The sequence below is a fragment of the Emys orbicularis genome, chromosome 20, assembly GCF_028017835.1.
Source record: "Emys orbicularis isolate rEmyOrb1 chromosome 20, rEmyOrb1.hap1, whole genome shotgun sequence".
Taxonomy (NCBI): Eukaryota; Metazoa; Chordata; order Testudines; family Emydidae; genus Emys; species Emys orbicularis.
In genome coordinates, this window is record NC_088702.1 from 7,091,434 (window position 1) to 7,110,118 (window position 18,685).

The 18,685-nt window shown below is 48.6% G+C and overlaps 1 protein-coding gene across 1 annotated transcript; it reads right to left on the reverse strand.

Moving 5' to 3' along the window:
- Positions 1-11,607: 11,607 nt before the first annotated feature.
- Positions 11,608-16,993, reverse strand: MCL1 (MCL1 apoptosis regulator, BCL2 family member). The gene is made up of 3 exons (XM_065419816.1): positions 16,358-16,993; positions 13,937-14,184; positions 11,608-13,347 (listed from the first exon to the last, which is right to left on the reverse strand). Exons 1-3 carry the CDS (start codon positions 16,968-16,970, stop codon positions 13,231-13,233), a joined length of 978 nt encoding a protein of 325 aa, XP_065275888.1. The 5' UTR covers positions 16,971-16,993; the 3' UTR covers positions 11,608-13,230.
- Between the last annotated feature and the right edge of the window lie 1,692 nt (positions 16,994-18,685).

Below are 18,685 nucleotides of genomic sequence, written 5' to 3' on the forward strand. Positions count from 1 at the left end.
TGTGTGTAGCGGGTTGTGTGGTATATAGCGGGGGTTGGGTCTGCATGGGGGCTGTGTGTAGGGAGGCTGTGTGTGCGGGAGAGGTTTGTGTGGTATACAGAGGGGGTTGTGTGGATTTTGTATGCAGGGGGTGTGTGTGTAGCGGGTTGTGTGGTATATAGCGGGGGTTGGGTCTGCATGGGGGCTGTGTGTAGGGAGGCTGTGTGTGCGGGAGAGGTTTGTGTGGTATACAGAGGGGGTTGTGTGGATTTTGTATGCAGGGTGTGTGTGTGTAGCGGGTTGTGTGGTGTATAGCGGGGGTTGGGTCTGCATGGGGGCTGTGTGTAGGGAGGCTGTGTGTGCGGGAGGGGTTTGTGTGGTATACAGGGGGGTTGCATGGGTTGTACGTGGGGGAAGAAGCAGTGTGACGGGGGTTGTGTGTGTGTGATTGTGTTTTCAGGGAGCGGGGTGTTCTGTGAGTGTGTGTGTGTGTGTGCAGTGCCTAGCCCATCGGGGCCCCGCTCCTGGTGCGTGTAATCTATATCCAGCTGGGAGAGCCAGACTTCTGTGTCCATGTGCAGCTGAGATGGTGCAGGCTGGATCCCCCAGAGATGGGCTCGGGGGGGGGGGGGGGGACTGACTCCCCCCCAAGCTGCAGGTGGCTCCAGCCGGCTGGGCTCTGGCCCCTTTGCCCACACCCAGCGGGGGGCAGGAGGTGCGATGAGCGGAGAACGTGTGACTCTCTCCTGTCCCTGCAAAGTGCTGAGTGGAGGTGCACGTGGCGCAGGGATGGGGAAAGCAGGAGATCCCATGATGCTGAGCTCACATGCAGAGGGAGCATGCGGCACCCACGGGCTGTGTGTGAGGGGGATTAGCTGCCTCCCAGGTCGAGCCTCACCCTGCGCAAGTGGGGAGGGGGATGGGATCGCTCCACTTGCCGGCCGGACAGCTCAGGATTTCCAGGGCGAAGCAGATTTTCCTTGAGCCCCTGAGTTCTGCAGCTTGGAAGGAACAAGGCGGGATGGGCTAATTCACTTGCTGTCAATTGGCCGGGGAAGTGGGAGCCAGGCTGCCCGTCGCAAAGGGGCAAACAAAAGGGGCAGCTGTCGCCTCCCAGGACGGGTTGCTGCTGTTTGGGAACAGATGGCAGGCCAGGCCTGCAGCACCAGCTGCCACCCAGACGCAGCTGGCTCTCAAGCACTGCATTGTTCTCGGTTCTGTTTGACGTTTACCTGCCGGCCCAGGCCCGAGTTGCTTTCTTGTCCCCTTTGATCTCCTCCCCCAGGCTGTTCATTTGCCAACCCCCTTCTTTTCCCTGTGCGGGGATCAGATGAACCTTCTCAAAGGTGATGGGGCTGGGCTGGGGAGAAAGGGGCTGGAACCGGAAATCGCACCAGGGAGGGGAATTCCAGCCCGAGAGAGCAGGAAGGAAGCCCAGTGAGATCAATTCAGCTCATCCCCTTCCTGGATGCGCTTCCACGGCCGCCTTACCCCATGTGGGCTTTGGGCTCCAGATCCCTGGGTTCTGTCTCTGATCTAGGGCATGTCATTTCTAGTGCTCTGTGCCTCAGTTTCCCCACCTGTAAAACAGGGCTTGGTGCTACTTCCCCTGCGTCGCGAAATACTTTCAGACCAATGGATGAAAAGACCTAGGTTCTGCCAGCCCTTGGGAGGGACAAATGTCCAATTGGAAATCATCGGGGCCTTGCTCCAGCGCTGGCTGTGGCTTTGTTCTGCGCCACGGGGAGCCAAGCCCCTTTGAATGTGAGCTAGTCTCAGCCACTCGCGTCTGACGCACAGTCCTGTCTCTAGCCCACCCCCGCTCTGCTCATGGGGAAGCGATAAGCTGCAGTTTTATCTCTCCTGGTCCTTTGCTGTTCCAGGAAGCGGGCCCTGATCTCTTGTGCATGCTCGTCTTCTGCCCGGGGCCCCAGTTAGCTCTGTGCCCTCTTTCCTTCAGATTTCTTAGTAAAACCGAAACGTCTCACTTTATTCTTAGCAAGAGGCTTCTGAATTCTGAGAAAGCAGGTTCAGCTGGGCGGGCCCCGAGCATGCTTAAAGTGAAACTGACTCAGCTGTAGACACAAGGCGGATGATCAGCTACCTCTGCACCTTCCCCTAGAGGTGGCCACGTTGTACTAGGTCCTGTAGGCACACAGTGAGGGCCAGTCCCCGCCCCAAAGAGCTCACAATCTCGTTACCCCATTTTGCACCTGGGAACTGAGGCCCAGAGAAATTAGCTGATTTACCCACAGTGGCAGAGCCAGGACTAGCACACAAATCTCCTGAGTTCCAGCCCAGTGCCTTACCCACAAGCCCATAGAAATTGCTGGTTCAGCCCCATCGTCCATCGAGCTCAGTATCCTGTCTCTGACCCTGCGTAGCACCAGATGCTTCAGAAGAAGGTGCAAGAAACTTCTCATCAGGCAGATGAGGAATAATCTGCCTCCCAGATTAGGTTTCCTCCTGGTCCCTTTAGTTCGATTGGTTAGACCCTGAAGCATGAGGTTTAATATCTCTACCAAAACGTACTTTAGCATTAACTATTCCAACTCGTTTGTCCTTCCTCGGCAGCTAACCCAGTTCCCTCGGTGAAGCTCCCCTGACACTGACCTAGAGTACCCAGAGCTGCCCAGTTCTCAGCTACGTGGCGAGAAACGGGGTCTGCGTTTGGAGCAGGAGAGATGACCATCCAGCGCTAAAGCCTGGGAATTTGCTGCAGTAGACATATCTGCGGCGTCAGGCCAAGGACAAAACAGTGGAACATCCCCCGGATGGTCCATGGAGCGGACTCAGGGCCCCAAACGTGTTTTCTGGCCTCCGATTTCTCCAAGCCCCTGGGCTTGCTTTTGTTTGTTGACTCAGGCCTGGTCTACACCATGAAGTGAGATCAATCTAACTACATCGGCTGTGAAAAATTTCATGCGATGCACTTAAGCCGTAGATGCTGCCAGATCAACAGCAGAACTCCAGGGAGGTGGGTTAACTACAGCAAGGGAAGAACCCCGCCTGGCACTGCAGTGACTCTCCATGCTACCACCTTATCGCAGCGTTTCTAGTTTCAGGGACCTCCTTGGAACTTCAGGCCACCGCGGGAGGGAGAGGAGGATGTTCTCGGGAATGCATGGGCAGCGCGGGAGGAATGCCTTGTCCGAGCTCGGACTAGAACCCAGATGTCTTGTGTCCTAGTCTGCCACACAACAGGCAGAAGCCATTCAAGCCTCCATACCTTAGCCCTGCCCAGGAGGGGTGAACTAGAACAGGAGCTCTGCGTCCCATTCAACCTGGAGCCTCTCCTCTAAGATCACCAGCCAGGGACCCTGTTGGTATGGTCGTTGCCTAGATTTTGTGACCAGGCCGAGAGCCTTTGGCACATTGCACAGACGTTGTCAAACACCAGCAGCTGGTACCGACTGACCGTGTGGAACCCATGCCTGAAATGATTCAAATGGTTCCTACTGGCCTTTGAGTCTATGAAAGTGACCGGGTGTTATGCTCATACGAAGCACACAGGATCTTTATAGAGGAAGGTAAATACACAGCATTTATTGAGAATACCACAGTTAGAATATGCTTTCAGTCACACACACATAGTCCTGCAGTGATGTTTATAGTTACCAGTCCAGAGTCTGGATCAATCTAGTGGCCAGCCAGATTGGTTGCAGAGGGGAGTGGGGCTCTATCGGTCATGATCCGATGCTCCTGGAGTGTGGCAAGACGAACCCAAAGTCCCATGGCCAATCACCCTGTTCTTATAGGGTTTTTTCTCTGTTGAAGCCTATGGATTTTGCTGTGTCAGTTTGTGACCAGTTACTTCTTAATTGGTGTAAACATTCCAATACACCTCCGAGAGGGTCATCCTGTCCTTTGTTCCGATTTAATCAATTGTCCTTAGGGGTGCCAACCTTTACCTCAGGGTCGTCAATCTGCCCTTCATTATGGATGCGCGTTGATGATTCTTTGATGTCCTTTAAGTCTCTTCACTCCTTCTTCCTTGACTCTGGCTATAACAATGGCCTTCACACCTTATCTTTTCCTGATGCATGCATTCCTCATTCACACAAACAGATTGAGAATACAAACAGTAGTATTTTATATCGAGCAAAAAGGCATTGCAAATTAAACTTTGCTAAGTTTTACAATCAATAACCAAGACAATTTACATTGAGACCCAGGTCTTCAATGTTCCTCTAATCTACTTAACATAGACACAATAGAGAATCCTGTCTCTTACTTTCTAAACCTTAAAACAAAGAAATGTATATTTAACTAGAGGCCTACTTTGTAATACATATAGGAAACCATGGTAGACATTATAACTTATCCTAAAACAAAAGGGTGACCACAATCAGTCAGAAGGATTGTTCTGGTTTGTCATTCCTTTCTGCTATTCAAAAAGGGTGGCTGACAGGATGAAATCAAATCATACATTAATTCTCATAGTACATTATAAAATCCAGCTCCTACACGGGGACTTCTTTTATTGCACCTTGAAGGGCAACCGAAATAGCCACCCTCAGCCAGGCCAGCCTCTCGGCTTGGAGCTCAGATGTATCCAGCCCTCGCCCGTTTGCAAAATGGGGCCAGGCGTGCAATGTGGAATCAGGGGGGCAAGCCCCCAGTGGCATAAATGGGTCTAGCTCCATGGGAGTCAATGGGGCCAGATGCCCAGCGGGTGTAAACTGGGGCAGCTCCATTGACTTTGAGGGAGGTCTATCATTTGGGGGGAGCTGTCCTGGGGCATTTTCAAGGGGAATATGTTGTGTAAAATACTGTCTGTTTGGTAAACAAAATGTGATAGCCAGAGGAACTCAACCTGAAATGCTCAAAGTCACCTCTGCTCCCTGGGGGAAGTAGGAAATGACCCTGGTTTAAAAGCAACCCAGGCTGTTCAGTGCATTAATTACACTCGAGAAAAGAATTAAAATGGGAGCCATCCACATTCCAGCCCTGGCTGGGACCCAGGCATGAATTCATCCTGATGGAATGCCTCCCACGCTCGCTTCTATGTCCATCCTTGAACACTCTGGCCCGAACTCTTTGGCCTTAGACTCTGCACTTGGGGCAGGGATAGGGGTGGAGAGAGAAGGCACCACTTCCTGCATCAGGCAGCCATGCAGGGTACATAGGGTACATCCACACAGCCGCTGGGACGAGTGACGCCCAGCTCGGGTAGATGAGCTTGCACTAGCTGTGCTCAATCTAGCAAAAGCGGTGTAGCTGCTGCAGGAGGCGAACCACCCCAGGACATGCTTCGGGGGTCAGGCGGGGGAGTAGTCAGGTGGCTGGCCCATGCCACGCTGCTGTTTTTAGGCACTAGCTCAAGCTAGCACGTGCATGTCTACCTGAGATAGGAATTACACCTCCCAGCAGCTGTGTGGAAGTATCCATACGCTCTACTCTATTCTATTGGCCACCCAGAAGCACAGAGTAGCCACAGTGCAGCGTGCACTGGCCCGGCGCCCTATGCTGAGGGACTGGGAGCAGGGCTGGTGCAGCGATAGATCAGCTAGGGAGGCCCCCTGCCCTGAGTGGACTCCAGGGGGCTATTTACACCCATTTCAAGGCAGCTTTATGCAGCCAAGGTGGCATGAAACATCCTCAGGGCAACTCACGCCAGTTTTACATCAATGTAACTCCAGGAGTCATGCAAACGTGAACCAGTGCAAACTTGTTGGGGGACAGAATGCCTCCCCCTCATCTCGAGCGATGATTTCTCCTTCTTGGAAGGATTCCCTTTGTTGTTGTTGCAAGGTCCTGGGATCTCTTATTACAGTACGAGCCAAGGCAATGATCTCATCGGAAAGCAATGGTGTTAACAGATGGGCAGCATTCAAGTGTTTGTTCCCAGGATGGAAAGTTAAAAGAGGCGGTGTAACTTAGAGAGGCTCCCTTGCAAAGATCCCATATAAGTCAGCTTTGTCCACTGGACTAGGTGTAAAGCCCTTTGGCAGCGCTGAAGAGCATCCATCGCAGAAGCTTTGCATGAACCCCATTAGTCCTGGGGCAGCTTTCATGGCTTCCTCAATCCTTCCTCTTTCTACTGAGACTTCCAAGAAAGGGAGGTTGCTGGCCAACGTGCCGGGGATTTCTGGGACCCTAGCATCTGCTCACTGGCAAGAGAACAGAGCAAAGGGACTTTCTAAGAACGCGCTTCACAAATGGAGCTTTGAAAGGCGAACAGAATGTCCCGCCTGGAGCCGGCGGGCTGGCAAAAGGCAAAGGGACTTGAAAAACAGATGCCAATCCAACAGTCAGGCCCAAGATATGAAGTGTGAACATTGCGCACAACCAGCTGTTGGGGTGGGTTGGCTCATGACTTTATCTGCTCAGCTAGTGCTAAAGATCTGTAAATGGGGATCACAGGCCTGCCGCACAGGGGTGAGAAGAAATACTTTGAACATTTTTAATTGTTCAGATACTACAGTAATGTGATAAGTATCTAAAATATCCACAGTAGAAGGATGGACAGCAAGCACTTCGATAAAGTACCTTTCCTTTGAGGACCACTTCTGAGAAGAAAACTGATGTGAGTTCGTCTAAGAAAAGACTCAAAGCAGAGCACTTTAGAAGAGGAGGTTGAGGCTGTGCGTGGAGATTCAGGAGATCTGGTTCTCTATAGCCTCGTCTACACTACCACTTACAGTGCTGAAACTTTCTTCGCTTAGGGGTGCGAAAAAAAACACCCCCCTGAGCGATGCAAGTTTCAGCACTGGAAAGTGGCAGTGCAGACAGTGCTACTCCCCCCGCTGGGAGCTATTCCCCCCGCTGGGAGCTATTCCCCTCGCGGAGGTGGTTTTATTACAGCACTGCTCTCCCAGCGCTGGAGCCGCGACTCCACAGGCACGTTCGGCAGCGCTCGAACATCGGCTGTGTAGACATCCCTGTGGTTTGTGATCTCAATCATGTCACTTTCTCCTATCTCTAAAATGGGGATAATACGTCGATACCTGATCGGGAGTTAGGAGACGTTCAGATATTATGGTGATGGATGGGAGCTATTTAATTGAGCCTAACGGGAAGGTGAATATAACCACCTACAAGGACTTGGAGTAGCCTCCCAAGAGAAATAACGGGAGACTTGTTGTTTGGGGCATTTAAAACTGAATAGACTCTAGGAAAGAAACCAGGAAAATGGTGCTGGTGGGGTTCTGGAAATTGCTGGATTAGATCCCATAACAGGTTGTTTCCATCTCGAATTTCTATGAAAGCCCTAGGCTGTCTATTTTTGTCACAGCACCATCCTGCTACCTGCGGAAGCATGCATGCCAAGAGACATTTGCACAACGGTTGCTCTGCAACACCAAAAAATTTCAGGCATGATTTGCACATTGCTCTTTGCACGGTATTTGAGAAAAACTTCTTCAGCTTGCATCCATTAAAGGAAACGGGCCTAGCCTCATGCCACAGGATGAAGTAAGCTCTTTAGCAAGAATGCAAAAAAACACATTGCGGAGTGTTCAGTGTGTTATACTTTGGTACAGTGTAACTTTGGTCTATGGAGCCAAGCTATGGGATTTTAGTTGGGAGCAGCAGTGAATAGCTGGCAAAGACAGTTGACCACTGCAGTCCTCTGTTTATGGCGTCTGTCTGTCACTATAGAAACTATTACATCATGCCCCGAGCATTATAATTGGGAGATTGAAAAGTACATGTGTTAGCTTGAGAACTCGCAATGTTTCGCCCCAAACCAGTAGTACAAAAGCACTGCTAGACAAGGGCCCAATGAGAACACTAAATTAATCCTCCATTCGTGCTGAGGTTTCTATGTTTGCAGTGCCATAAAGTATGTTTCTCGCCATAGCAGGTGGCAAGAGCTTGACCTTTAAACATCACTTCTGATTACCATTTTGCTCCTTTCCCCACTTCAATCCTGACCTGAAAGTTGTAGTCAAGGCCCACCTCCTCAAAAGGTATTCAGACTCCTAACTTCCGAGCCTTAATACCTTTGAGGGCTGGGCCCAGTGGCCTAACAACCATTTGTGACAGAAACTAATTCTTTGTAAAGGTACAACGCAATCCCCTCCCTCCTTGCCCTTCAAAGGGTATGAAGCATTTATGTCTGAGCAACAACTGACATCAGCCTGTGTGTGGTGGATGCAAGATGGTAAGAATGACTTGATTTTAAAAGGTCCAAAGACACAATGCGGGCAGACCTTTTTGGTATTCCAGCCACATACCAACTCCCCATGGTGCACAGTAAATCCCTCTGCCAAGGGTGTTAAATGCAGAGAAATGTCAATGGGGTACAGACTGAAAATAATGGTTACCCCATAGGGATTTGGGGAAGAGTGGGGAAGTTTGGAAGGTGAGTTTTGAACTATCCCCGAAGTGGCAGGCTGCTATTGCAGTAGCAGTTTGAGGACACTGCAGTCACTTTTAATTCTGTTATTAGCATCCGGTGACTATATTCAATAGTCTAGTTTTTGACTGAGTTGCAAAGCTTCCTGAAGGGGGGGAGGGGTTGGACAGCCCGCTGTGATGTCCAAATCCCAGAGCCAGCGTTGAAAATCTCAGCCACAGTTTCTAATAAAAGAAAGTGAGCTGAGATTGGCTGGTGGGCCACAAATGCCATCATTGGTGGGGGAGTAAGGGATTCAAATAGTCCAGGGAATCTTTATTAAAAAGAGAGAGAGAGAAAGGGTTAGGAATGGGGGATGAAAGAGATGTTCAAGATGATAGAGCAGGCATTCATAACATGTTCCTACTATTTTATTTTGTTACCAGGATCTACTTTTCATAGTAGGATATATTGCATAAGCAAGGCCCAAGCTTCTTTTTAAATGAAATATACAAGAAGCCATGCTATATCAATCAGCCCCTCTATAGTGTGCATTAGATAGGTCCGTATGGAACCACAGGGACCTCAATAAGGCCTCTAGGTACCACAAAAATAATGCTACTGCTGCATGTCTTCAGCCTTGGGTTTGATGGACACTCCTGTGTCTTAGTGCTGTGATAACTGAATAGCTAACAGGGCAAGGAGGGCTTCTTAGCTGATCAGTTCAGTTGGTTCCAGGCACTGCTGGATCATTCTCAGAAAGGACAAATGCAGGCACTGACCTCGTTCAAAAATTGGAGGAAACTCTTGTTTAGAACATGAGCCTTTATTAACTAACTGCTTCAGAGAGAGAAAAATAAAGTATGGAGTGTGATTACTGGCACATTTTCTGCTCTCTGAAAGCCCTTATTTGAAAGGGAAAGGAAGTTGCCACCCTTTTACCAAAGCCGAGATAGTCTGTGGTGAATAGATAGCCTTCACAGTATAGACATGGTTACCAGGAAGCAAGACAGCTTTGACGCACTTTACACCCACTACCTAGAAACAGAGCAGCCAAATAGCGAAGGGGAAACCACTCTACAAAGTCCGTATTTGCATATTTCCATAGCAAAGCCCCACCTTTGCATGAAGCCACCGGACTATGGGAAGGGGTTGTATAGAGAACATTCCTAAAAGCAGCTTAAAAGGAAGACACAGCCAAACACTTCCAGACTCACCACCATATACTAAAACTGCCAACTTTCTTCCAGTGGCAGAGGCCCAGATTCTCCAAGGTACTGAGGTCCCTAACTTCCATTGATTCCTATGGAAGTTGGAGCCCAAATACCTTTGAGGATTGGGTCAGAGTGACTAGCTGCTGTTGTAGAAGGTGGCCATCTGCCTCATTGTTACATGAAAGCTGACAGACTGTTCATTCAAAGTGGGGGTGGGGAGAAGGGAGGTGCATGATCTAATTGCACTAAGCATTTTCTAGTTTAATCATGACAAGGTTTGCATTTTTAACAAAGCTGCCAAGAATTCTGCCACCCCTCACCTCCCAAGCAAGGGCTGAAGGCATAGAAGCAGCAGGGAGAAGAAGACCCCATCAGTTAGGATCACGACCATCCCACTCTACACACGATACAGCTTTTGCCTTTTCAGACAGGCCTATGAAACAGCTATTTGCCAGGGTGCCAAGTACCCTGCCTCCCCAATAAGCAATTTGTCATTATCACCAGTATACACAGAGCCAGCCTAAAGCTCTTTTGAGGGTGAGCAAGCATGATTCTTGGGTACACAGCACACTTCACTCATACATACCCTGCACCCCACTCTCCTGTAATCTCATACAGCTGTTTGCATCTTTCAATGCCAGCACTTATACTGAAGAACCCCTCTGCCCCCTATCACTATACCCTTAAAAGCAGTCCTACCTACCACCCTCAGCTTGACTCTGGGTAGGTCAAAAGGTGGCAGCTCTAGCACATATCCCATTGTCGAGAGGAACCTTTGGTAAGGTAACACGTCCGCATGATTGAACGAATTGCTTCTGCAGCAAGATGCATCAGGCCAGTTGCCCTCATGTTGCAATCCCCTCATGGAGGAGAGAAGCTGCCACGGAGAGGTACTTGTTTCGAAAGAAGCTTGTATGGGACAGTCAATCCTGGGCATCTGCTCCAGGCAGGAACAATACTTGAATACCAATTGATGTTTTCTTGCCTTGGGCAAGAAAGTAGGCTATATGTACAGCTAGAACTACACTGTTAGTTTACACAGTGGCTGTAATTAATAGTAAACCCTTACTAGGTTATAAAAAGCATGTGTGATTGAAATACAGATATAAATATATTTGCATGATTTATTTTAGGAGGGAACAGTCTACAGAAAAGCAGGCAGGCATAATTGCAGAATAGTTGGAGTCTAATACACCCTTGAAAAGCTACGCCCGTTTGGTGAAGGCTGTTGCACTTCTGGGGGCTGGGAGGAGGGGGAAGAAAAGGAACAAGTATTTCAGTTGTACACATTGTCTGGACCCTGCCTGAACGTCAGGGCAGGGCTAAAGCGACTAACCCAATCCAAGCTTAAACAAAAACTCTAAAGATTAAAGGCTATTTGTGAAATGTTACTGCAACTGTTGAATTAGCCTCTCCCTGTGTGGTTGAGCCTGAGTGCAGCTGTTAGCACTTTTTATGTAGCCCTGTGTGATGTTTAGCTGAACTCTTGTATGCGACTCTTGAAGAGGTAAATTGAGCTGCTCAGTGAAGAAAGAGTTCCCCCTTCTCCTTTTAAAGATAGTTGTGATTGCTGAACTCGTTGAGATTTAAAGTGGTGGAGATGAATGTGAGTGTTTCCTTACTAACACACAATTCTGGGTCAACATGATCATGGAGCAAGGGTTCTCACAACTTTTGTACTATGGACAGGATGTTAGGGATTTGTCTTGACACCTCCTCATTCACAGCTGGAAACTAGTGCTAAGACAGCTAGAGCAGCTGCTTACAGGGAGTACCAGAAAAGCTATAATGCTTTGTCATCTGTGTGACTTGATGCAACAGCTGGCTGCAAGTAGAAATAGCACTATGGTAATAGGTAGCTCCAAGCCCTGTGCAAGGGCTATGAGCTACCCCAGGCCCATAGAACACTTTGGGCATGTACAGTATATTCATTCATACTATAACTGAAGACTTCTGCTACCACTGTAGCAGTAGGCTGGAAATTACATGCACATTACGGAGAAAGAAGTTCACTACAGTCAAAGCATACACTTGGCCACAAAATACTGTTATGGGGTGCTACTGCCTTAACTTCTAGGCAGAGGAACAGCAGCAAGATTTAATTGTGCAGAAGTGAACAAAAACCACTTTGACAAGAGTAGGATGCTCATTTATTATGTAAACAAGCAAGCCTGACACTAGCACCATGTTTAAAGTCTAGGCTTTGTTTTACATTAGCTTCCACTTCAACCCTAATTCAGTCTGAACAAGATTTTATACAGTGAAGACTAATATACCTAATTTTGCTGAAAACCAAAAATTTAATGTGAAACTATTGTGCATACAGAGAGGGAATCAACTGGCTCATAGTTCAAAAAAATTAATACCAGATTACTCCCTGCAAGCCTGTCCAGAGTGAATGCTTAGAACTAGCTACTGAAGGATTGAATTGAGTATGTCAAATTAATGGATTCACGGTGCTAACTGCAGATTCAATCCAATGTAGCAGTTTTATTTAGTTTGAGAAAATGCTTACATTCAAAATTAGCTTAGTTTTGAATCAAGACTAAAAAAGTAGGTCAAAATAAAACGTGACTAGGAAATAGCCAACAGTGGCTTCCAGAACACTCACCCATCCATTAAAGAGTCAGGAATAACCCAAAGATTAAAACAAAATAATAAAAAAAACTTGCGCTGTTGCCAGCACGTCCTGGGGAACACAGTCAGATGGCTGATCTTTGCCAAAGAAGCCTAGCAGTTTTACTAGAGTACATGAGGAAGAGACACTTTGTGGAAATCGGGTAAAAAGAGAAGCAAAAAATAAAATGCTGTGTGCAATGGGCTGAAGTATAGTATTTCAATAAAGTGATCTGGACTCACTCAAGCCATCTTTCTCAAGAGATCATCTCTGTAAAAATGTACATATTTTACAGTTTTATAGACATTTACAAAGTTCTCTGTACAGCCTCCCCACCCCCTGGGAAGTTTTTACATACTTACAACTGCACTCCCTCTCTTTATAGCTGCATGTGTTCTTTGGGAGTCATAACAGAGGGGGCAAATAATGGTCTAAGGAGCTCTACTGGTAGCCTGTTAAAGTTGACTAGCTACAGTAAGGTCAGGCTTCTCAGCTTTCAAGAGGACTGTACCCCTTTTTACTGCTGATGGAATGTAGGCATATTTCAGCAAAAGTCCCACTCAGCTGGTACATCTGGTTATAGCCAGAATAAACCTTTTTGCACTTCTAACTCAAGACACAAGCCACAAACTTAAGAGACTTAGTGGGTCCACAGGACCCTAGTCCACATTTCCAATGAGCTATGATCACAACTCAGAGCTAAGGAAATGAAACTCATTCCACATACAGCCATCATACCAAAACTAATAAAAGCCTCTAGGTAGTCCGGAGTAAGAGCCGCTGGTGCTTTTGTTGACTTGCAGAATAGGAGCTGTTCCCCTTAGTGACAAGACTGCACTTGAAAACAGTACTTCGCATCCTTTCACAGGGCTCTTCAAGGAAGTAGTATTACTTGCTTCATTTTCTGTTCTCGTTAGCAAAAAAATCCTCTTGTTGGTACTCTCAGTCAGACTGCACCACGCTATCCCTTTCTGGGGGGGAAGTCACTCAAGGAGATTCCCAGATGTTATTCTCTTTGTTCCTGTGAAGTACAGTGTACTAGGTATTCTTTCACAGCAGGAAGTGTGCAGTTCACTAACTCCAGATGCAAAGGAGAGCTAGTCCACCTGGCATTTAGGTCATTTATATCACTCCATGGCTCATCGCATCATGTAAGCCAAGCTTGCTCCCAGTCCAGCAAAGCCTGCAAAAGCCACCAGAACATTCCTGATGCTACCTTCTAGATCCTCTACACGGAAGAATTCAACAAATCCCTCCTGGAAAAAAGAAGTGAATTATTAATGTCTAACAGCCATTTTTTTTTGGGGGGGGGGGGGAGAAGAGGGGCTCACAATGCAGTTTGCCTTTATGAAGTTCTCATAACAGTAGCATCCCTGCACACAAATAGGGACTAATCACTATGACAAACTTGTACCAAATACAGAAGCAATTCAGTACATTCTACCTGATTAAGGGAACCTGTCTAGTGGGTTGAGTGTGGAATTTGGATCTAATTGCAGCACACTCATGGCATGACAGAACAAGTCAATTCACCTTTGCACCTTCCGTTTCCTATCTTTAATTTGGAGATAATGTCCACAGGGCTTTCAGATATATGGATGAAAGTGCTCTAAGTGCAGAGTAACATCATAAAGCACCATATGTCTTTATTACACCAATTAAGTGATTCATAATCTGCTTGCACTGCTCCAACCAGTAGTTTTAACTGGACTGGTAAATCACCCTGTATACCTTAGGCATGTACAAGCATGGCTGACACTTGGTGACACCTAGAGAGAGGTAAATATTATTAGACTGATGGACAACTTCATTAACCACATTCAGTCCCTGCAATCTCTCACTTACCCAGCCTCTTTGGTTAACTAGCCAATCTCGTTTGCCTGTGACAAGCACATCTGTGATGATCCCTGCTAGTGTGTTGATGCAATTCTCCTGGTTTATGCTCTTCAGGTGTTTTGCAACAAAGGCACCAAAAGAGATGAGTGTCACAATTCTACCCCAGTTTGTTACTCCATCACTGAAAACATGGGTTGCAACGGCAGTCACTGACTTCAGATCCTCCTCATTCTTGATGTCTAGCTTCCGAAGCATCCCTGAAGTAAAAGATTAGCAGAAAAACACACTGAGACTACAAAAGTAACTCACTAAGTAACTGCAAACACTATACAATAGGTAGTATAAACACCAACAAAAATATCTTCCTTAAAGTCTAGACAAATACTGTATATCCTTCCTCCCAAGTGGAATAGAGGAAGATGGGAAAGCCATTATCTCCAGGCATGCAGGCATTAAGTTTGGAAGCTTTAGTACACAATTATATTAGCATGAGCGATTTTAGTTTGTTAAATCCTTTTTGAGACAGGAACCTAAAATGAAAGTGCTGTGACACTGCACTTAAGCTTTGGGGAAAACCTCTGTATTAGCCAAATCACAGTACCTCCTCCTCACTGGATAGAGAATGACAGAACACCCAAGAACAACAAAACCAGGTTCTTTTCAGCCTGTCTTTTGGACACTCCTTGAACAGGCTAGGTGAGTTAGAACAATTATGAAACGGTCACTCCTTATTAAAAGGAAGCCCAACCATTCTGACCCCATGGCCCCCTTGATGAATTAACATACATCAGACATCTGAAACTACTTTCTTGTTATAGTTAAAATTTACAGGATTCTCCTCCAATATTTGTTCCCTATTCAGCACCAGGCGCTAAAAGATTAGTTATCCAAAAATACTGTTTATCCCAGCAATATACTCAAACTCATGAAAGAGGTAATTTATTCAGGTGGCTTAATGCCAACTGTAAAGGCTAATGAATTCCATTCCCCAAGGAACTAAACCCATTGAAAGTCCTTATCTTCTTTGATCTAAGTAAAATACTTAAAAAAATAAAAAAAAAGTAAAAAAACATATGGAAAGTCTACGGTACCTCAAATACTTCAGACTCATTAAATTTTAGAAGAGTTATTTGAGGTTTCTCTTCAAAAAAGAAAAAAGTTACAGTATTGCTCAAAGTAGGAGTTTTGGGACTTCATGTTATGGTAACTACTGTAACATTGACACACAAATTTCATGAAAAAGTTTTCAAAGTTTGGCATTTCAAACCTGAAACCAGGGGCTTAATGTAGTACTGAAATTCCCTTTTGCTATTACTCAATCAAGTTTGACACTCTAGAAGAGAACTGAAGAAAATGTGACCTTCAGAGGTTAATAGAAACTGCAGATTGGAATATTACAAGTCAAGAAGATTCAGGACACCCACCTAAGGACATGGACTTTAGCATTCAAGTTTCTGTAGCTATTTTAAGGCTACTGTGCAGCATTAAAGGGTGAAGCTGGTGTAAAAATGCTAAAATAGTGCAATAGAGACAAAAGTCAGAATAAATACTTGCTAGCACTTCTGTTTTACTGCAGCCTAGAAAATGAAGAGGTCTAATCCATAACTGGCTAACCTTTGGACAAGATTTACAATATATTTGCATGTTTACTCACTTCTTGCACCCTGCTATGGTTAATATGTGACCATCTAGTTTTGCAGAAGTTAAAGGGTTTTCCCCACCCTCTCGATAAACAACGTTTAGTTTCGTTTTTGAAGAAGCGAAGGTTATTGTGTCCAAACAGCTTTGTAAAGAATGCCCTCTAACCGGTGCCAGGAGCCCTGCAGCCCCACTCCCAAGCCTGATCTCAGGGCCCGCTCGCCAGTCCCTAGATCAGTACTTGGCAACTTTTTTTCCATTTGCGGACCCCCTTCAAAAAAAGGGTCAAATGGAGGCGCAGACCCCTCTGGAAACCTTGCCTGGCGCCCAGCTTGTTCTAGGGCCGTGCCAACCTGGCGCTGAGCCTTTGGCCAAGAGTCTGCAGCCCTCCAGGGGCGCACAGGCTGGAAACCACCGCCCGGGATCGCGCTGAAAGCCCCCCGGCCCCAGCGTGACTCCACAACCGCCGCCTGCTACCGGCCGCCAGCAGGGTCCCCACCTCCGACCCGACCCCGCTCTCCAGAGGGGGGGCCCACAGCACGTGCACGCCTCTGCCAAGCGCGGCTCCCCTCAACCGGGATCCAGCCAAAAGCCACAGCCCCCCCCCCCCGGGGCCCGGCCCCTCCCTCCACCCCGGAGCCGGGGCCAACTAGGCGCAACCAAGGGCAGGAGGCCTGGAAAGCGCAGGCCGCCCCCCCGGCCGCCATCTTGGAAGGCGAGCTCGCTCCCCCGCAGGACGCCGCGCCGCCCCGCCCCCCATCCCCTCCTGGGTGGCCCGGCCCCTCCCCTCACCTTGGAAGGCGATCTGGTGCTTCTCCATGACGCCGTCGCCGACCCTCCGCAGCGTCTCCAGCGCCTTCTCCAGGGCGGCGGGGCCCGCTCCCCGCGGCCCGCTCAGCAGCCGCTTGAAGAGCTTCTTGCCGCCGGGCGCGCCGAGCTCCGCCGCCTCCCGCAGGTAGCGGCTGATGAGCTCCAGCGAGTCCTGGTACAGCCCGTCCAGCTCGTCGTCGTCCTCCGCGGGCGGGGTGCTGGGCAAGGAGCCGTCGGCGTGGGCGGCGGCCGCCGGCGGGCCCATCCTCTCGGCGTCGGGGTCGCAGCCGTCCAGTTCCTCTTCCGGCCGCCACAGCGGGGCCGGCCGGGGCCCCCCGGCCCCCCGCGCAGGGGGGGTGGCGGGGGAGCCAATCAGCGCCCGGGCCCCCTCAGAATGACCGTTGGAACCCCAAGAGGCTCCGCCAATCAGCGTCGCCGGCCGGACGCCCTCCGCCGGAGGGCCGGGGTCCCGCGCGCCTGGGGCGGGAGGGGTCCCCGCGCCGCTCGGGGAGCCCGGCGGGGAGGGGGGCAGCGTCGGGCCGCCCCCGCAGTACAGGTTGAGGCCGATCACCGCGTTCCGCTTTAACGCCAACATGGCGCCGTCTTCTCCCAGGTCGGACAATCAGGGCAGGCGGGCGGGGGCAGCTGCCTATATAGCGAGCGCGAGCGGATGGGGGCGGGGCTGACGGGCCTGAAAGGGAAGTGATGAATGGGCGACTCAGCGAAGGGCGGGGCCTTAGAGGAAGGGGGGGGGGGGCTGTGAGTGAATGAGTGTGGGGCGGGGGTGACGTGCAGGGGGTGAGAAAGGGGGAGGGGGAGGGGAGAAGGGGGGGGGGGAAGGATCCAGAAAGCGATGGAAAAATCCAGGCTCGCTGGCTTTGCGCCTCCTGCGGGCGGGGGGAAGCTACTTTCTGGATGCCTGTGGGTTTCCCCAGGCTGTATCAGGACAGGGGAAGTATTTTAAAGAGGGGGGGGGAGGCAATTATGGAATTTCCAATTGTTCTCGCCACAGATCGATCAATCCTGAAACTAAAAAAAAAAAAAAAAAAAAAAAAAAAGGGGGTGGGTGGGAGAAACCCAGATCATAAAATGTTCCACTTGTGGGGGTGGGAGGGAAAAACCAGGATGTAGAACCCAAAACCGCACCAAACGGGTAGGCGACGCCTGCGGTCTGGTCAACCGCGTGGCAAGTTTGGTCCCAAACGAGCCCGCTTTACAGGGTGATCTGCAAATGTCCTGCGTAGAGGCCTCGCTTTAAACCATCCCTCAGGGAAGTGCAGCCTCCTCTGGGATTCTAGGGTGACCAGATGTCCCGATTTTATAGGGACGGTCCCAATATTCAGGGCTTTTTCTTATATAGGCGCCTATTACCCCCCACCCCTGTCCCGATTTTTCACATTTGCTGTCTGGTCACCGTATCTGGGATGAATCCTGCAAGCTGCTTAACAGCGCACAGCAACATCATACCCAATTTCAGGACAGGGAGTGAAGGAAAGCATTGTAGCCAATGGAAAATGAAGGAACTATGCAGGATATAAGTGTCAGATTAGGAATATGATGAAAACACCAGGGATAACACACTGAGGATATGTCTACATTACAGTCACTAAAGCAGCACAACTACATACTTATGATGTTAATATGTGTATATTGTGGGTAAGAAATATTCAGTAAGCCAGATGTTTTTTGCACAAAAGCAATTTACTAGGTCACAATACGCCATCAAGTTCTACCAATGGGTCGCGAGCCCAAAAAAGTTGAGAACCACTGCCCTAAGCAAGGGCTTACGATGCAGTATTGCCAAGGTGGACTATACCAAGTAGGGGGAATGAATTGTTTAGCGGTATAATTACGACGAGAGATGTGGTGAAATTGAGCTAGATCTAACAGATGGTGGAATAGCATCCCAAGCGGTGTGCTGGAAATGTCATTGCTTGAGAGTTATAGCTACACTAGACAAAACACTAGAAAAGATGGTGTATGGAATAACATGGCTCTTGCGTGGCTAGATCAGACCAAATACATCTTTTCCAGTTTCTGCAATTTCATGGGAAGGATTATTGTGCGAACCTTATACTGCTTGCTCTTGTCTACACTGGAACATTTCCCCAAACAATTTCCACCATTGCAACCATCATTATTATTAATTACCTCTTTTGCAGTAGCAACTAGCAGCCACAGACCAGGACCCTGTTGTAATAGGTGCTGTGCACAGGACAAAAAGGTGATCACTGACCCAAAGAACTGACAATCTAAGTAATGGTGCATCGCTACTGGTGTGGACTGTACTGTCCTGGATTCTATGTGTGA

Coding starts and splice junctions, on each gene's coding strand:
- MCL1 (XM_065419816.1), bottom strand. CDS start 16,970: ATGTTGGCGTTAAAGCGGAACGCGGTGATCGGCCTCAACCTGTACTGC. Junction 14,185..16,357: donor GCACCAGATCGCCTTCCAAG/GTGAGGGGAGGG, acceptor CTTTTACTTCAG/GGATGCTTCGGAAGCTAGAC. Junction 13,348..13,936: donor TAGTTAACCAAAGAGGCTGG/GTAAGTGAGAGA, acceptor TCTTTTTTCCAG/GAGGGATTTGTTGAATTCTT.